At 39.6% G+C, this 20,211-nt stretch overlaps 3 protein-coding genes across 7 annotated transcripts; 2 read left to right on the top strand and 1 right to left on the bottom strand.

The window, feature by feature from the left end:
• The first annotated feature begins 531 nt into the window (after positions 1-531).
• LOC141777695 (cytochrome c oxidase assembly factor 1 homolog) lies at positions 532-4,616 on the top strand. Of its 2 annotated transcripts, XM_074652193.1 has the most exons (5): positions 532-590; positions 1,636-1,771; positions 2,885-3,036; positions 3,547-3,623; positions 4,294-4,616. In XM_074652193.1, the coding sequence occupies exons 2-5, from the start codon at positions 1,678-1,680 to the stop codon at positions 4,427-4,429; spliced, it is 459 nt and encodes a 152-aa protein (XP_074508294.1). In that variant the 5' UTR covers positions 532-590; positions 1,636-1,677; the 3' UTR covers positions 4,430-4,616. The 2 variants fall into 2 exon arrangements, with proteins under 2 accessions (XP_074508294.1, XP_074508293.1); XM_074652192.1 differs by lacking the exon at positions 532-590 and having other exon boundaries at positions 1,616-1,771.
• A 205-nt stretch (positions 4,617-4,821) lies between these two features.
• Positions 4,822-9,036, bottom strand: LOC141777692 (acyl-coenzyme A thioesterase 5-like). Of its 4 annotated transcripts, none has more exons than XM_074652190.1 (4): positions 8,839-9,036; positions 6,981-7,439; positions 6,481-6,683; positions 4,822-6,336 (listed from the first exon to the last, which is right to left on the bottom strand). In XM_074652190.1, exons 2-4 carry the CDS (start codon positions 7,435-7,437, stop codon positions 5,728-5,730), a joined length of 1,269 nt encoding a protein of 422 aa, XP_074508291.1. In that variant the 5' UTR covers positions 7,438-7,439; positions 8,839-9,036; the 3' UTR covers positions 4,822-5,727. The 4 variants fall into 4 exon arrangements, with proteins under 4 accessions (XP_074508291.1, XP_074508289.1, XP_074508292.1 ...); XM_074652188.1 differs by having other exon boundaries at positions 6,981-7,442; positions 8,839-9,035; XM_074652191.1 differs by lacking the exon at positions 8,839-9,036 and adding an exon at positions 8,388-8,819.
• Positions 9,037-16,459: 7,423 nt separating this feature from the next.
• On the top strand, positions 16,460-19,438 carry LOC141777679 (cytochrome c oxidase assembly factor 1 homolog). The gene is made up of 4 exons (XM_074652158.1): positions 16,460-16,594; positions 17,707-17,858; positions 18,369-18,445; positions 19,116-19,438. The coding sequence occupies exons 1-4, from the start codon at positions 16,501-16,503 to the stop codon at positions 19,249-19,251; spliced, it is 459 nt and encodes a 152-aa protein (XP_074508259.1). The 5' UTR covers positions 16,460-16,500; the 3' UTR covers positions 19,252-19,438.
• Positions 19,439-20,211: the final 773 nt, after the last annotated feature.

Genomic DNA, 20,211 nt, shown 5'->3' with positions numbered 1-20,211 from the left:
CCTCCCACTACTGGAACAATCGTCCCATTGAATTAAGAGACAGCATTAATTACCTAACCTTTAGACATAAACACAAGGCATGGCTTAAAGTAAACCAACCGATTTAACGCATTAGTATTAATATTAGGCAGCTGGTCATAATGTTCTGGCTGATCGGTGTATATCAGTGGTATGGTGAGGTATATAATGAGTCCAGCAGAGGGAGACAATGAGAGTCTCCAGTCAGCCAGACACTGTGGTGTAGCAGTGAAATTACGTTCATTCTAGAGTGAGTTTTTCCCTTCATCCTCATGCTAAAATCAACTGTGAATCCACATTTTAAAGCTGGTACTTTAAAATAAACTAATCCCCATGGGGAATTAAATCTTCTTCATTTAACACATCGAAACACCCCGTTGACAAACACGCAGCCATAAACCGGAGAGGCCCGAGGGCACATGGCTGTGATGATGTCGACTCTGACAACACTCTGGTTTCCAGCTGTCATTTTGCCAGATTTTTTCCTTCTTTGTGTTTTGGATTATTGCAGATAAATAAACTCTGTGGAAAGTTTGCTCCAGTTGGTGGCATGGCTTGGTTGTGGCTCGACTGTCAATATGGCGGTTGGGTCACAAACTTTCTCATTTTACAGCTCAACGGTACACTAAAATATGTTTATGAAAACAGAAAAGAAAGTCATTACAATAACAGAATATTGATTCATATTGATCAGCGCTGCCTAGTTTGACCGTCTGATCGGAGTTCACGAGTTTTGTGAGCAGTGATTGACAGCTGCCCAGAGACTGCTCCGCTCTGATTGGTTGTTTTTGTTTGGGGGAGGTGAAATCTCGCCATTAGGAGCGGTGGATTTTTTTTCAGATTATCTGTCTCATGCACTACTGTCAGGATATAATGACAGTTTTATCAAAATAACTTTTTATCATATTTGCTCAAAGTTACCAAATGCAGCTTTAACGTCATTTCATGAAAAGCTAAGTAATAGTTAAAATACGCTGTTTTAAATTTGATCAAAGGTTGAAGTTAAAGTGAACGTTATCCACAACTCACTTCTCCACAAATATTGCTTTGTGCTTTTAGTTGTAGCGTTACACAGAAATGGGATGTTAGCTAATCAGACATTCTGAATGAAGAATTCCCTTCATCAGTGCCTCTTTAACCCGTTTAGATCACATCCCCGGTCATATTGTGCACCTATTTAACAATATATGCAAAAGATGTTTCATCATCATCAATTTCTTCCTGTAAAACAAAATATGAAGTGTGCTTACATAAGCTAGTAAGAACCAATAATATCATGACATCTATTCATAAATCAATCTGCAACTTTTAGTGTCAAGGGAGGTGTGTGTGTGGAGCCACAGTCCTCTGTAGCTCCGTACTGAGCTACATTATAACGCTGCGTTGGCACCAAACGCAGAGTGATTTTTCGCCTTGTGTTATTCACGTGAGTTTGTCTGCCGTGTTCATTCGCAGAGGGGCTTACCTCCATGGATACCAACAGTTTCATCAACCAGGACCGAAATAACCACTATAGCTGCTCTGTACATGTTGAGGAAGTCCCAGACATGTCGGACGACCAAACGCCTTTGTGTCTGGGTTCGTAACATCATCTGGCGGCGCTCGGTGAAATTTCAGACACGTGTCCGTCTGTGCAGCTTTACAGGGAAGGAAGTAAAGATGAGGGTTTCCACCAGTCAACTGCAGCAGCTCGCCATCTTCACCACCCTGCTGACCGGGGGTGGGATCGGCACCATGTACTATCTGCTGCAGAGTGAGTACAAATGAGCTGTGTGTGTGTGTGTGTGTGTGTGTAAAGATACATTATAGGCCTACCAACCAGGTTGACTGATGTAAACAAAAAAAGGAAAAATCAAACAACTAAAAAAAGACGTGAATACAGAGTTGTGTTTCTCAGGTTCCACTGGCTGCACTCAGGTCATGACATGAGGTGATGAATTTTGCTGCAATCATCTCATATTTGGGAATTTCCCCGAGTAAATATGGGAGTTCCTCTCTGTCTCAACAGGTCAGAACTCCAGCAACACGTGTATACAACAACTTAAAAAGTGGAAATGAAATATTCAAACCAAGTCAAGCTGGTTTAATAAAGGGATTTCCACTCTAATGGACAATTAGATAACAAACATGACAATGTTTTCATCTTTCATGGCAAGAGCGCCGCCCTGTGTATTGTTCCTGGAGGTAAAGATGAGTTTTACAATGTTAAAACCAAGGACAAAAACAGTCCATTTCATAAACTGAAATGCTGGCGTTTATCTTCAGGTGCATACGTGTATTTTGGGTTTCTACTAGAACATGTTTACATGATTTCACGTCCAAAAAACGAGCACCGACAAACCTGCTTAGTTAAGAGTAGGAAAAGATTGTGGGTTGGATTAAAATGACACCGGACGTGCTGTAACTAAAATACGGAAGTTACAAATAAATCAACTTCAGGACATGAACAGCAGTCTCCTGAGCGAAAGTCCTGTGTTTTTTGCTGTAACCTCTCGTCTCCAGGTTGTCTCACGTCAGAGGACATTTGCATAAAGATGAATCTTTCTGGGTCATGCTGCTGGGAGGTGCCAGGCAACTATTTTATAGCTTCTATTCACAGTGAATGACAGCCTGTTGTGCCTCTAGTGTTTGAGTCTGCATGAAAAAGGGATTTCCTCTTCAACTTCTGTCAGAGTTGTTACATGTCAACTTTTCTATTGCTCTTATCTTTTACTCCTCAGCTGACAGTTGAACTTCTCATTTAAAGGGTACTAGATGAAAGCTGTTAAACTGCTCTCAGTCATAAAAACTTCAACATTTCAACTGTTGTACTTTATAACCCATTTTCGGCCACTTGTTTGTGCCTTTCTGTCTACTATCCAATTAGAGAAATTTGCTGCGTCAGACTACCACAGACTGGCTCTGCAGAAGTTGGAAGCATGTCCAGATGCCATGGAAAGCCTGGGGGCTCCGCCTTTAAAAGTCTACAACATCCATCTGACAGACAGAAAGAACCGCATCGATCAGTCTACAGCACAGGTACTGTGTGTTTTAGGAAGACATCAGAATGTGTTATCCTGTGTTCTGTGTCAATAGAACTGTTTTGACTAAACAGTTGCCCCATCCATGCGTCGCTGTGCAAATGTTTGTTTGGCAATCTTGTTCTTGTAAAATGTCCTAAACTTCCAAGTTGGATCATTACTGCATGGGAACAGGCCGCGGGTCAATAACTCCTTTTATTGCTTTTTAATTTCTTGGCTAGTTGGGCTCTTAAGCTACACTCATGTCCTCTTTGAATATGTGTTAAGTGTTACTACTGTTGTGGGAGCATGTCTTTCATATGTTGTCCACTGTGAGCTGTTAGGACTTGTGTATCTTTTGTTATTGTGCATGGACGACCAAACTAGTTTCCACTCTAATAAAGTTATCAGTCGAACATGAAATCGGTGTGGGACTCAGATGATGGGCAGCTGTACCATACAATGCTGTGTACAGCTCTGATATCTGTCTGCACTTGCAGATGAATTTGAATTTGCATTGTGTTTGCAGATAAAGATCCCTGTGACTGGGTCAGAAACTGGAGGTTATCTGTATACTTCTTCAATCAGAGACCCTGATACCAACAGGTGAGTACATTCTGTTCTATTCTGAGTTGCAGTTTTTCTCATTCGCTTTGGGACCCTATTTAAACAATCTATAGCGCATGGTTTAAAGTGCACTTAGGGCGTGTCCAACTCCACTTTTGCTAGTTAGGCGGCGCATAACCTCGGTGCAAAGGGGTTGTATTTAGTCTCTTAATTAACAGGTGTGTTTTGGGCGTAACAGGAATTCAACCAATCAGAGTGGCATCTCCCTTTTAAAAGCCAGGTGCGCCTGCACATTGGTGCATTGCTATTTAAAAGGGCAGATTCAATATATTGGAGAAGCGAGCCATTTTCTTAAGCCCCCAGGAAGAGCGTTGGGCTTTGATGCAAATGTTCGTAGTGGCCAAACGGCGGTACTACAACTTCCATTGGGAAAGAGACATCTGTAACTCAGCAGATAATTTTTTTTTTAGGTAAATCAACTCCCCAGTATGAACACTCTAATAGTCCTTATTTAAATCATTAGGTCCTAAAAGTAAAAAAATGCACTAATAGCTGAATCCATGAATTCATTTTATGATAATAAGCACTAGGCTAAATATGATAAACATATATATAAGATGATGAAAACTTTATTACAGTCTGATGCAACCCACGGCTGAGTGAAATCCTACGGAGATCAACAACGCATTCCATTTGTCCCTCCCTGCAGGTGGAGTCTGAAACTGGCAGTGCTGCAGCTCAGGGAAGGACGGACCATCGACCTGCTGAATCCTCCGTCACCACCCGGAGCACCAACCCAGGCAACAGAGTACACAGAGGGGCTGGACACAGGCCTCTGGCACTGATCACCTCCATGTAGCCTTCTGATGAGAACAATGAAAGTGGAAGTTGTGCTGCTCCAACAGCTGTTGAGTAGACGTCTAATTAAGCAAAATAATATGGAGCTACGTTTATTTACCAAGCGGCAAATCCTCAACTCCAGCACAGACAGTGTGTCTCAAAGGTTTGGTTTTGATTAAATAATGTGATGGAGGCATGTTGTTGCACTGACTGTTGTGTTGCTCTGTTAAGTCATTGCTAGACTTTTCTTTTTTAATTAATTTCCTTTCAGATTGTGATGTGCCATGGGTCCACACATGCAAGAGAAGGGATCTCATTTATAAAACAGTGCGTGGATCCACACTAAATGTTTGTGTACGTACTAATGAATAAATGAATAAATGAATAAATGAATAAATGAATGAATGAATCATTTATTTTCGTAACCCATCCCTCATGGGATTATTCAGACACATTAACCAACAACAAAACAAACAAACCTTCCGGCATGTTAGCCCACCGTCATCTAACAGCACATTACATCAGCATCATCCAGACATATAAACATCATCCAGATATAAATGCACACGTGAACCTCCCACAAATAATAATCCAGGATACATCCCACAATGACAATACAACAAACTGATAAACACTCTGAGAGCGCAGACCTCCGCCAAGCTGCCCGAGTACGATTCTCTCTGCAGGCAGAAGGAAAGAGGCATGGTGACGCGTCATGAACGCGTCATCAGATACATGTCTTAAAGCCTGTGGTGTTAATCCACAGGCTGAGCGGAGTTATTAAAAAAAATTCCTGAAGCTTGATAATGATCCGGATCACCACCAAAATCTAATGGATTGTTCATTGTGCCACACCCCACCCCTCCAAAAAACGTCATTCAAATCCATCACAGACTTTTGGAGTAATCCTCCAAACAGACAAGCCAACAAACCAACGCCGGTCACAACAATCACAGCTCCCGAAGCACAAGACACATACACAAATCCAATCATGACAAAAAGGCAGAAGAGTCTGAGGAATTTATATATCGTATGTTGCTTTTCTTATCCCATCTCATGATTTAGAAATAAATTCAGAAAATACAAACACATTATCAAGAAGATATTCAATTAAGGCTACAGTCCTGTCATTTCACAGTGGTAAATCTGCATCAGGTTGTGTGAATTCATGATTTTGAAATACAAAAATATTCAATCATCAAATCAAACATGAAATTGTTAGCTTAATTCATATACAATCATTTACCGTTAACTGGCTGGTGATTTATCTGTTCGGATGTCTTCCATATCATGATATTTGTATCTATAATTTGGCTTTAGTGTGTGTAGCATCACAGCTCAGGTGAGTTCTGTAGAACTCCTGGATCCTCTTCCACAGGACGACTTCAGCTGCCGCGTGGGACTTGGGCACACCCCCCCACGCGACAGGCATGTTTACAACCCCATGAAAACTGGAGGGGCAGTAGGGTCCGTAAGGCGGCTCTAAGTAATGTCCCGCTCCGGGGTAACACACACTCTCAAAGTTGTCCTTCCCATGACGCTTCAGTCTCTCCTCCATCATGTCCACGTAAGCTTTGCTGTCCCAGTTGAGGTCGTCCTCTGATGACACAAAGAGGAAACGTCCCTTGGCCTGTTCAATGGGGACCAGGGTGGCCTTGTTCTCCTCTGCCAGTGGATCATGCATTCCATCCTTGACAATGGCGACCCCTGAATTAGTGGGAATCATCTTCTTGATGTCAAACATTAAAGCAGGGAGGATTTGGCTCTTCTTATAGTGGAGGGGTAGAAGTGTGTTGGCAGAGCAGCCATTAATCCACACTGTGGCATCAACATCTGGCAGGTAAGAGGCTATTGAGAGCGCAAGATCTCCACTTTTTGAAATGCTTATTACGCCAACACCTTTACTGCCCACCTGTGGAAAAACATACAAACTATTGGCTGCTCTTTTTTAATATTACTTGTGATGCCCAAGTGATGGTATTATAAATAACACCGTACAAACTAGCAAATGTGTCCCAAAAAAAGAGATTTGGACAGTACTGTTCAAACCACTCACCTTGTCTTGTTTTTTTAAAAACTTTATTGCTTCCTCAAAATAATCCAGATTGACCACTTTGATGTACTTCGGCATGTCATCATGACCGTACAGCGCGACGGTCAGAACCACAAATCCACGGCTGGCTAGCAGAGAGGCCCTTTTCTCTGACAAACCACCACCAAAAGTGTACAGATCCAACACAGCAGGGAACGGACCTCCTCCTGGATCAAAACACATGGTTTGTATCTTATTCAGGATATGACACTTACATGGAATATGAAAATAATCCAAATATAATATCTTCATTGTATTGAAGACTTGATGTGTTTTTAAAAGGTTCGATGTACCTGATAAACAGCTTTATCAGGCTGTGTGGTCACACAAGCAATACGGGTTAGTAGAATAAATTCACTGTAGTTTTTGTCTCTGTTAATAATAATCAAGACAAAATAATGCCAGTATTTTCCTTTAACTTTACTAACTGAATAATTTGAAGCATGACAGAGACATAGACCAACCTGGGGGAGTAAACAGTACTCCGCGAATATTCCCCTCTTTGACGGGGAGCCGGCTGACCCCGTTTCCTATCAGAAACCTCTCATTGGTCGCCTCTGCCAGCATCCTGCCCTCCTCCTCCTCCTCATGCACAGAGAACTTCACAACGTGCGGGGTTAGTGAACTTGTTTTTTGCAACCTTCTGTGCAAGGAGTCCGCCTTCATGGACCACAGCAGACCCATGGGTTCAATCCCGGTGTAACTCCCACCGAGAGAGTTGTCTCTCTGCAGATCGATCTCCCCGCTCCCATCAGCCTTGTAGGTGGCCGAGGAGCTGAACACCACTCCCTTCTCATCAGTCGATCTGGCTCTCATGGTGATCACCTGTCTCGACCTCAGCCCGGCCACCTTCACCTGAACGGGGTCATCAAACATGCATCTGGCTCTCGGCAGCAGCCTCAGTCTGACTTGGGAGGACATCTCTTCTGAAACATATAAAAAAAACGTAGAAAATACAATGCATTATTAAAGATTAAATCATCAGACATCATCTACTGGCAAACACAAAGGCGCAGAACAAAACAAAATGCTATCTGGCTCCAAATCGACAGTGCACCATAGCAGATTATTTAAGCATGGTTACTGATCTACAATTAAAAATAACCTTAACAAAGTACAACCTGGCTGCAGGTAGAGCACATGCTGTGCTCTCACATTAACCTTGAGTGAGCCTGAAATAGAGCTACACTTCCTCATCACATGTGAGAAATATAAAAACATCAGGGAAAAATGTATTTCAATAAAATGTATTTAACTAGTCCTACTGGGGAGGAAGAGCTGGGTGCTGGCAGCAGTCTATGTTGAAAAAGCAAAAATGATTGGTGGTAAACAGTTATATTGTTTTCCAGTGTGGAAGAAGTATTCAAATATTAAAAGTAGTAATACTATAGTGTACAAATGTGCTGTTACAAGTCCTGCATTCAAAACGTACAAATGTGTTGGCATCAAAATCTACTTAAAAAGTACTCATCATGTCTCATATCACAAAGAAAGTCTTTGACTTGTAGGACTTTATGTATTATGGTTTATTTTATGGATGTTAATGCAATGTAATTACTGTTAACTTTTTAAACATTTAAATACACGTATGCTTAAGCAATACGTACAGTGTTGTGTCATGCAAATAGGAAGTAAGTAAGTACAGCTTTATTTATATAGCACCTTTTAAAACAACACAAAGTGTAACAAAGTGCTTCACACACAAATGAAACATCAAACAATGATGTAAACGAGGAAAAATTACAAAATGAAACAGAAACAATGAAAAACAGACAAACACACAGAATAACAAATAAAGACATTTGAATGGAATTGATAAGAAAATAGTACAACAATAATTATGTTGTCATATATAACATCTTCTTTCATACCTCATTAATCATCTCAGGACCCCTCGGATTTATATTGTGACCCTTTTGAAGTGTAACACACAGTTGTGACGTGTTAACGTGTTATAAAGTCCTGTAACGACCTCCACCTTCGGTGTGCTGCCTCATTAAAGACGCACTTTGTGTCCTACAGGACAACACTGACTGGGACAAACCATAGGTGGTAGGAAACAGGGACCAACGTTAGATAAATAGTTGCATTTCTGCCTGAGATTTACAATAAAGTTACATTATCTGTTTGTAACCAGTTAAAATATATTGGTTGACTTCTTCATGAACGAAATAATAGTTTAATGGAGCAGCAACACATGTTGTAGTTTGAGTTTATTATGTAAGTTCTCCCCTTCTTATGCTATACATTATATGACGTATGGTTGCTACGTTACCGTAGTCTGGACAGACGTAGAAACGGAACGGTAGAACCATCGCTTACCTTCGAGGAGTTGACGGTTGATCTTGACGGTTGTTGTTCGTCCAACCGGATGTTTATCTTGATCCGTTGTAACTTTAAAACTGCTCTGACCAAAGTCTGGTCACCATAATGAGTCTAGAAGGTAACCCGCAAATTGAGAAATTCTTGAAACACTCGCGAGACTAACTGCACGACGGCCTATCCTAACCTCAACTACTCGACTTAACCATCTCGCGAGAGTTTCTCAACTCGTGGGTTACCTTCTAGACCACCACCCTCAGTAAACAAGGTAACAGGAAGTTCAAGCTCCTTCGCAATAAAAGTCTTACAACGGCTAATCTGCAGAAAATCTTTATTTATGCAACACAGAAGGGAAATTTGTTTTTCTGTTGGCAATTTAATCTCAGGAGTGTATTATTGCACTCTCAATTAGGTGTAATTGGCATTACAAATGTGCTACTTTATTTTATTTTTTATTACAATGCATCTACAACAGTCAAAGCAAAGACTGAGGTCAAAGGTCACAGGGGAGGATGTTCACATTGCTAAATGCATAGATATAAAACAGTTTTATATCTATTGGCAGAGGTCTCACTCTGCCATTTTATGGTTAGCTAAAAAAGTTATATATTAAATTAATTATAAAAGTGAAGTTTGGGCCATTGTTTTGACCATTAAGATGTGATTTTTCCCAAGCATAATATATAACTGAATTACAAATATCATTTGACACATGATAAACAATAAGAGCCTACCATTATATTGTTTGTGTGTACACACTGACAGCTGTTGTTGCCTGTTGGGCTGCAGTTTGCCATGTTATGATTTGAGCATATCTTTTATGCTAAATGCAGTACCTGTGAGGGTTTCTGGATAATATTTGTCATTGTTTTGTGTTGTTAATTGATTTTCAATAATAAATATATAAATACATTTACATAAAGCAGCATATTTGCCCACTCCCATGTTGATAAGAATATTAAATACTTGACAAATCTCCCTTTAAGGTACATTTTGAACAGATAAAAAATGTGCGATTAATCGTGATGGACTATGGACAATCATGCGATTAAATATTTAAATCGATTGTCAACCCCAGTATTTCTGTATTTTATAGTATTGTGTTATACTGTAGATCTTGATGAAGCATTGTATTGATATTATTAGGCCACCTATTTGTGATAACCTGATGAAAACTAGCTCTCTAGCTAACTCTGGCATATTTACATTGAGGTGGTGACTGTAATGTTGATTAATGTGCACGGTCCCTGGTAAATAAATAAAATATATTTAAAAAAAGAAATTAAAAAATATGAGATAAACACAAGTTTTGGACTTACTAAGGCTGCAACTATCTATCAACTAATCACTTAATCATTTGTCAATTAAAGTGTAATTTCAAAGAGCCCAAAGTAACGTCTTCAAGAGTCTGTGTTGTTTGACTGACCAACAGTGCAAACCCCCAAAAATATGTAATTAAAAATGATACAAAACAGAAAAGCAGCAAATTCTCACATTGAAGACGCTGGAACAATATTTGTTGTTATTGCTTAATTAATAGAAATTAATTAATTATCAAAACAGATGCTGAATAATTTTCTGTCGAATGACTAATAGATTTAAGTATTATTAGACTGTGAAAAAATGCAAAAAGATGGTTGTTATACGTATGACTTACTACATAATATAGACATTAATCCAATTATATAAATACATACTTGTAATTTTGACACAATGAGAGTTTCTATCATTTTTAATACTAAATCTCTTTTTTCGGAGCAGGAATGGGATCTAAGATCATGTATCATTTTGCTCTGACTCTAAATCTTTTGTGACGGCAGCTGATGTATTATTGATCATTTTTTATTTTAATTTAGCACCAAATCTTTGTAACAAATGGCATCAACCCAAAAATTGCTGCAATAATTTATGAGAAATAATAGAGCATGGGGATGGCCATCACAAATGTATATCATCATGTTCTATGCTCTTATACACTTTCAAAATTTATTTTAATTAATTAATTCATTCATATTTCTTAATGACTAGAACAACTTGACACAGTGCTGAGCTGCACCTCAAATTAATCTTCAGGTTCACAGCTTTCAGATGATGTACACCACTTCTATGTGACATCTACTGCTGACTTTTTATCTAACGCTGAACATCCCGTTCCCCACTCCTAACCCTAGAAAAAATGGGGGTGGGGGGAATGGAAAGGGATTAAGTAAAAGTACAAATGTTTTTGGCATCAAAATATACTTAAAAGTTCTCATTATGCAGAACATTTCAAAATAATACATATATTATTGAATTATAATTATTGATGCATTAATATCAATGTTGCAGCTGGTAACGGTGGATTTAATTTGAATTTATATACTACTGGGATTAAAATAATACATCATAATTTATTAGATTTATATTTTCTATTAATAATCTTAAAAGTAACTAAAGCCGTCATATAAATGTGATGGAGTAAAAAGTACAATATTTGCCTCTGGATTGTAGTGAAGTAGAAAAAGAAAGAAAAAAAACTAAATTGAAAAACTCAATTAAAGTACCTCAGATTGAATATACTTAGCTAGTTCATTTCCACCACTGTTGTTTATCTAGAACAGATAAAAATCTTGTTGAAAATGAAATACGGTGTTAAAATATATGAAGCAGGAGACACAGGATGCTTTGAATTGAGCATTATTGTGATTTAATTCACTATGTCTTATATCACAAAGAAAGTCTTTAAAAATGCAGACTAGAATTTCTGTATATAAACTGTACACAAAAAGCAAGGCACTATACATTCAGAGCTGCTGTTTCTCTTTCTCGTACAAGTCAAACCTTTAAAATTACAACTCTTACATCTCAGTAAAGTCCACAGTCACTTCAGCAGTTTCACACAATCGAGCGACACGAGCTCCCTACGTGGCCTGACAGCATCCAGACACTGTAGACAAAAAAAACTTTCCTCACAACATCTGACGTGACAGGATTTGTTTTTACATAGATACACACACATTTACACAAATAAACATTACACAAAAACATTATATACAATCGCACACACACACACACACACGTACATACATACACAACCATAGCATGGCACTCTGACACCAAGCGTCCTAGTGTGCACATTTTTCATTCGTAAGTCCACGAGTGGTGACGTTAGTGTTTGGAGGAGACTCCAACTACACACAAACACCATGTATGAACCAAAGCAAGGTGTTTTTTACCTGCTCTTAAATGACAAAGTTGAAAGGTGAAACATGACTATAAGCAAAGGCGAGTGCATCTCCAGTCTCATCCTTCATGTACGTTTTCTTCAGCTTCAGATACTTTCTATCCCAATGTCCTCGCGTGTTGCCACCAAAACAGGTTTATGTGACATTTCCTGTTTCTCCATCGCAACGCCACCTTTTTTTTGTATCTGCTTCCATCTTTGATTTAAAAACCTTCCTTTAAAACAGTCCTTTGGACTTCTTTAAGTTCACTTGCTTCCACCCTGGTAAACCTTCGTATTCCTCTCTCTTCATTTCCAAAGCTTTCTGCAAGTGGAAAGAGAAAGACACGTGCGGTTAATTAATCAGGAAGATGATGACACGGGGAATTCAACTTGAATTTCAAAGGGAAGTATTGATGTTTTTCCTGTAACTGATAATAGCTGTGGAGCTGTCAACCATTGGTCTCTGTAACTACTAAAGAAAAACACAACAAATACAATTTTATGATCTGTAGGAATGTGTTTTTTTTTCACCTAAAAGAAGCTGTAATTCTTTCAAATTGCAGTAAATCTTGTTTACTTCTTTCAAAGTGAGGATTTTTATGCTTAACAGTCTTTAAAACATGTCTGACTATTTTAACTAGGACTATGAAAGCACCAAGAAATATCAGCAGATGAAGATCTGAGGGCTGAAACATGTTAAATACAGGGTTCGTACAGATTTTCAAAATAAAATTCAAGCACTTCTCAAGGTAGCTAAACAAAAGATTTCTAGACTCTCGAAGCCTTTATCACCGCATCTAAATTGCTGCTATAAATGAAATTGCGAAAAATAAAGTTTACAGAATTCCTTTATACCCACAGCAATCAATGTATATCAACACTTTTTCTAAAGATTATTTTTGGGGCTTTTTGCCTTTATTTGATAGTGATAGTCATGAAAGGAAAAAATGTTTGGTTTACATGAGTGATTGTGTAGATTACTGGTTCCCAACCTTGGGGTCCTGACCCCCACTAGGGGTCACCAAAGCTTCACAGGAGGGTCATTTGGGATTTTAAGGGATGCAAGACAACTTAAAAAAAATATATTAGCCAATATCTCAGCATTTAATTAATTTCTGTGAAGAAAACTAAATAAAATTGTTATTTTTATTTAAGATATACACCGATAAGCCATAACATTATGACATCATGGGCACCCTGACCGGTCTGCGGCTACACAGCCTCGTACGCAACAAACTGCGATGCACTGCGTGTTCTGACACCTTTCTATCAGAAAGGTCAGCAGTTTGAGCTCCAGTAGCTCTTCTATTGGATCTGACAACACGGGCCAGCCTTCGCTCCCCACGTGCATCAATGAGCCTTAGTTCTGACCCTGTCACCGGTTCACCGGTTTTCCTTCCTTGGACCACTTTTGGTAGGTCCTGATCACTGCAGACCGGGAACATCCCACAAGAGCTGCAGTTCTGGAGATGCTCTGACCCAGTCGTCTAGCCAGCACTATGTGGCCCTCGTCAAAGTCGAGTTGGAGTTAATGAGTGAAGTATTAATTGTTATGGCTGATCGGTGTAAACGGGTAAAGGGCACGGTGAAGACCTGAACACAAATTATATTCACAGAGCTTTCCCTCTCTGTTAAACAGCCTCGTCCTGCATTAGAAAAGTACGTAATTAAAACAACACAAAAATCTAATAGAACTATGGCCGAGCGTCAGGGAGAAGAAAAAACTGAATTTGTCAAAAAAAGAAGCCTATTAAGTATTCATTATTGTTTAAAAAAAACAAAAACATAATACAGACAGAATTATATTAAAAGTTACTATAAATAACAGAAAACTCATCTCTGATGCAATATTCACTGGAAATAATCTGCACAAAATGCATTCAACTGTTGAATATAATATGAAATATCCATAAAATAAGTCAGGGGTTGTCAGTTTACTCAAAGATAGAAAAGGGGTTCCTTAAAGAAAAAGGTTAGGAACGAGGACGATGAAGATGAAACACCAGATTATGTTGAAAATTTAGTAGTACATTCAAATTCAAGCATATTATTAACCATGAAAACATAACGGTTGAACGAACCCTGTAAATAAAATGAGTGAAAGTGGTTTCTTGGTTCTCTCACAGTTTAAATTAAGTTTCAGATTATTCATATTAAAGTGGATCATGAGGGGTTCTATGAGGAAATAAAGCACATGTGGACTTCTCTGGTACATGTTTTTTTTTTTTTTAAATTCACAGTTTCTGTAATAATATACTTTATAATAAAATACTGGGCTATATGACAGCCAACACACTGGTGTCATGTTAATGCATCTAGCACTCTGTGGGTTGTTACAAGGACAGTTTAGTTGTTTCAGTGTTTTTCATGCCTCCACTTTGTGCTCCACAGACAGACAGACGGTGAGTCAGACTGCAGTGTAGCTGACGGTGAATCATGAGTGCATCTATTTGAACTAAGAGGAAACAGTCTCAGGTGGAAGGTGTGTGTGAAGAGAAGAGTATAGCAGCAGCAGAGAAGTGTACAGCGGTGTGGCGTAGTCGAGTACAGACACCTTTTAAAGAGACGAAGAAAAGAAGAAGGCTGCACAATTAAATGTCTAAATTATCACCGTGATATTAATTTCACAAAAAGTGTTTGAACACCTCATTTACAACCTCAGTTGTTCATATTAAGGAAGTTTGTTTAAAAACGAGGGTTAAATGGAAGCTATAAAATAAAGAAACAGATAAAAAATAAGAAATTTAAAAAATAAAACTTCTCCTTCTCCTCAGCCGGAGCCTCCCACTACTGGAACAATCGTCCCATTGAATTAAGAGACAGCATTAATTACCTAACCTTTAGACATAAACACAAGGCATGGCTTAAAGTAAACCAACCGATTTAACGCATTAGTATTAATATTAGGCAGCTGGTCATAATGTTCTGGCTGATCGGTGTATATCAGTGGTATGGTGAGGTATATAATGAGTCCAGCAGAGGGAGACAATGAGAGTCTCCAGTCAGCCAGACACTGTGGTGTAGCAGTGAAATTACGTTCATTCTAGAGTGAGTTTTTCCCTTCATCCTCATGCTAAAATCAACTGTGAATCCACATTTTAAAGCTGGTACTTTAAAATAAACTAATCCCCATGGGGAATTAAATCTTCTTCATTTAACACATCGAAACACCCCGTTGACAAACACGCAGCCATAAACCGGAGAGGCCCGAGGGCACATGGCTGTGATGATGTCGACTCTGACAACACTCTGGTTTCCAGCTGTCATTTTGCCAGATTTTTTCCTTCTTTGTGTTTTGGATTATTGCAGATAAATAAACTCTGTGGAAAGTTTGCTCCAGTTGGTGGCATGGCTTGGTTGTGGCTCGACTGTCAATATGGCGGTTGGGTCACAAACTTTCTCATTTTACAGCTCAACGGTACACTAAAATATGTTTATGAAAACAGAAAAGAAAGTCATTACAATAACAGAATATTGATTCATATTGATCAGCGCTGCCTAGTTTGACCGTCTGATCGGAGTTCACGAGTTTTGTGAGCAGTGATTGACAGCTGCCCAGAGACTGCTCCGCTCTGATTGGTTGTTTTTGTTTGGGGGAGGTGAAATCTCGCCATTAGGAGCGGTGGATTTTTTTTCAGATTATCTGTCTCATGCACTACTGTCAGGATATAATGACAGTTTTATCAAAATAACTTTTTATCATATTTGCTCAAAGTTACCAAATGCAGCTTTAACGTCATTTCATGAAAAGCTAAGTAACAGTTAAAATACGCTGTTTTAAATTTGATCAAAGGTTGAAGTTAAAGTGAACGTTATCCACAACTCACTTCTCCACAAATATTGCTTTGTGCTTTTAGTTGTAGCGTTACACAGAAATGGGATGTTAGCTAATCAGACATTCTGAATGAAGAATTCCCTTCATCAGTGCCTCTTTAACCCGTTTAGATCACATCCCCGGTCATATTGTGCACCTATTTAACAATATATGCAAAAGATGTTTCATCATCATCAATTTCTTCCTGTAAAACAAAATATGAAGTGTGCTTACATAAGCTAGTAAGAACCAATAATATCATGACATCTATTCATAAATCAATCTGCAACTTTTAGTGTCAAGGGAGGTGTGTGTGTGGAGCCACAGTCCTCTGTAGCTCCGTACTGAGCTACATTCTAACGCTGCGTTGGCACCAAACGCAGAGTGATTTTTCGCCTTGTGTTATTCACGTGAGTTTGTCTGCCGTGTTCATTCGCGGAGGGGCTTACCTCCATGGATACCAACAGTTTCATCAACCAGGACCGAAATAACCACTATAGCTGCTCTGTACATGTTGAGGAAGTCCCAGACATGTCGGACGACCAAACGCCTTTGTGTCTGGGTTCGTAACATCATCTGGCGGCGCTCGGCGAAATTTCAGACACGTGTCCGTCTGTGCAGCTTTACAGGGAAGGAAGTAAAGATGAGGGTTTCCACCAGTCAACTGCAGCAGCTCGCCATCTTCACCACCCTGCTGACCGGGGGTGGGATCGGCACCATGTACTATCTGCTGCAGAGTGAGTACAAATGAGCTGTGTGTGTGTGTGTGTGTGTGTGTAAAGATACATTATAGGCCTACCAACCAGGTTGACTGATGTAAACAAAAAAAGGAAAAATCAAACAACTAAAAAAAGACGTGAATACAGAGTTGTGTTTCTCAGGTTCCACTGGCTGCACTCAGGTCATGACATGAGGTGATGAATTTTGCTGCAATCATCTCATATTTGGGAATTTCCCCGAGTAAATATGGGAGTTCCTCTCTGTCTCAACAGGTCAGAACTCCAGCAACACGTGTATACAACAACTTAAAAAGTGGAAATGAAATATTCAAACCAAGTCAAGCTGGTTTAATAAAGGGATTTCCACTCTAATGGACAATTAGATAACAAACATGACAATGTTTTCATCTTTCATGGCAAGAGCGCCGCCCTGTGTACTGTTCCTGGAGGTAAAGATGAGTTTTACAATGTTAAAACCAAGGACAAAAACAGTCCATTTCATAAACTGAAATGCTGGCGTTTATCTTCAGGTGCATACGTGTATTTTGGGTTTCTACTAGAACATGTTTACATGATTTCACGTCCAAAAAACGAGCACCGACAAACCTGCTTAGTTAAGAGTAGGAAAAGATTGTGGGTTGGATTAAAATGACACCGGACGTGCTGTAACTAAAATACGGAAGTTACAAATAAATCAACTTCAGGACATGAACAGCAGTCTCCTGAGCGAAAGTCCTGTGTTTTTTGCTGTAACCTCTCGTCTCCAGGTTGTCTCACGTCAGAGGACATTTGCATAAAGATGAATCTTTCTGGGTCATGCTGCTGGGAGGTGCCAGGCAACTATTTTATAGCTTCTATTCACAGTGAATGACAGCCTGTTGTGCCTCTAGTGTTTGAGTCTGCATGAAAAAGGGATTTCTCTTCAACTTCTGTCAGAGTTGTTACATGTCAACTTTTCTATTGCTCTTATCTTTTACTCCTCAGCTGACAGTTGAACTTCTCATTTAAAGGGTACTAGATGAAAGCTGTTAAACTGCTCTCAGTCATAAAAACTTCAACATTTCAACTGTTGTACTTTATAACCCATTTTCGGCCACTTGTTTGTGCCTTTCTGTCTACTATCCAATTAGAGAAATTTGCTGCGTCAGACTACCACAGACTGGCTCTGCAGAAGTTGGAAGCATGTCCAGTTGCCATGGAAAGCCTGGGGGCTCCGCCTTTAAAAGTCTACAACATCCATCTGACAGACAGAAAGAACCGCATCGATCAGTCTACAGCACAGGTACTGTGTGTTTTAGGAAGACATCAGAATGTGTTATCCTGTGTTCTGTGTCAATAGAACTGTTTTGACTAAACAGTTGCCCCATCCATGCGTCGCTGTGCAAATGTTTGTTTGGCAATCTTGTTCTTGTAAAATGTCCTAAACTTCCAAGTTGGATCATTACTGCATGGGAACAGGCCGCGGGTCAATAACTCCTTTTATTGCTTTTTAATTTCTTGGCTAGTTGGGCTCTTAAGCTACACTAATGTCCTCTTTGAATATGTGTTAAGTGTTACTACTGTTGTGGGAGCATGTCTTTCATATGTTGTCCACTGTGAGCTGTTAGGACTTGTGTATCTTTTGTTATTGTGCATGGACGACCAAACTAGTTTCCACTCTAATAAAGTTATCAGTCGAACATGAAATCGGTGTGGGACTCAGATGATGGGCAGCTGTACCATACAATGCTGTGTACAGCTCTGATATCTGTCTACACTTGCAGATGAATTTGAATTTGCATTGTGTTTGCAGATAAAGATCCCTGTGACTGGGTCAGAAACTGGAGGTTATCTGTATACTTCTTCAATCAGAGACCCTGATACCAACAGGTGAGTACATTCTGTTCTATTCTGAGTTGCAGTTTTTCTCATTCGCTTTGGGACCCTATTTAAACAATCTATAGCGCATGGTTTAAAGTGCACTTAGGGCGTGTCCAACTCCACTTTTGCTAGTTAGGCGGCGCATAACCTCGGTGCAAAGGGGTTGTATTTAGTCTCTTAATTAACAGGTGTGTTTTGGGCGTAACAGGAATTCAACCAATCAGAGTGGCATCTCCCTTTTAAAAGCCAGGTGCGCCTGCACATTGGTGCATTGCTATTTAAAAGGGCAGATTCAATATATTGGAGAAGCGAGCCATTTTCTTAAGCCCCCAGGAAGAGCGTTGGGCTTTGATGCAAATGTTCGTAGTGGCCAAACGGCGGTACTACAACTTCCATTGGGAAAGAGACATCTGTAACTCAGCAGATAATTTTTTTTTTAGGTAAATCAACTCCCCAGTATGAACACTCTAATAGTCCTTATTTAAATCATTAGGTCCTAAAAGTAAAAAAATGCACTAATAGCTGAATCCATGAATTCATTTTATGATAATAAGCACTAGGCTAAATATGATAAACATATATATAAGATGATGAAAACTTTATTACAGTCTGATGCAACCCACGGCTGAGTGAAATCCTACGGAGATCAACAACGCATTCCATTTGTCCCTCCCTGCAGGTGGAGTCTGAAACTGGCAGTGCTGCAGCTCAGGGAAGGACGGACCATCGACCTGCTGAATCCTCCGTCACCACCCGGAGCACCAACCCAGGCAACAGAGTACACAGAGGGGCTGGACACAGGCCTCTGGCACTGATCACCTCCATGTAGCCTTCTGATGAGAACAATGAAAGTGGAAGTTGTGCTGCTCCAACAGCTGTTGAGTAGACGTCTAATTAAGCAAAATAATATGGAGCTGCGTTTATTTACCAAGCGGCAAATCCTCAACTCCAGCGAGGACAGTGTGTCTCAAAGGTTTGGTTTTGATTAAATAATGTGATGGAGGCATGTTGTTGCACTGACTGTTGTGTTGCTCTGTTAAGTCATTGCTAGACTTTTCTTTTTTAATTAATTTCCTTTCAGATTGTGATGTGCCATGGGTCCACACATGCAAGAGAAGGGATCTCATTTATAAAACAGTGCGTGGATCCACACTAAATGTTTGTGTACGTACTAATGAATAAATGAATAAATGAATAAATGAATGAATGAATCATTTATTTTCGTAACCCATCCCTCATGGGATTATTCAGACACATTAACCAACAACAAAACAAACAAACCTTCCGGCATGTTAGCCCACCGTCATCTAACAGCACATTACATCAGCATCATCCAGACATATAAACATCATCCAGATATAAATGCACACGTGAACCTCCCACAAATAATAATCCAGGATACATCCCACAATGATAATACAACAAACTGATAAACACTCTGAGAGCGCAGACCTCCGCCAAGCTGCCCGAGTACGATTCTCTCTGCAGGCAGAAGGAAAGAGGCATGGTGACGCGTCATGAACGCGTCATCAGATACATGTCTTAAAGCCTGTGGTGTTAATCCACAGGCTGAGCAGAGTTATTAAAAAAAAATCCTGAAGCTTGATAATGATCCGGATCACCACCAAAATCTAATGGATTGTTCATTGTGCCACACCCCACCCCTCCAAAAAACGTCATTCAAATCCATCACAGACTTTTGGAGTAATCCTCCAAACAGACAAGCCAACAAACCAACGCCGGTTAAAACATAACCTGGCGGAGGTAATAACCAG

The sequence above is a fragment of the Sebastes fasciatus genome, chromosome 11 (assembly GCF_043250625.1).
Source record: "Sebastes fasciatus isolate fSebFas1 chromosome 11, fSebFas1.pri, whole genome shotgun sequence".
NCBI lineage: Eukaryota > Metazoa > Chordata > Actinopteri > Perciformes > Sebastidae > Sebastes > Sebastes fasciatus.
The sequence above is the reverse complement of the archived record's forward strand: the minus strand, read 5'-3'. Positions and strand labels throughout refer to the sequence as shown.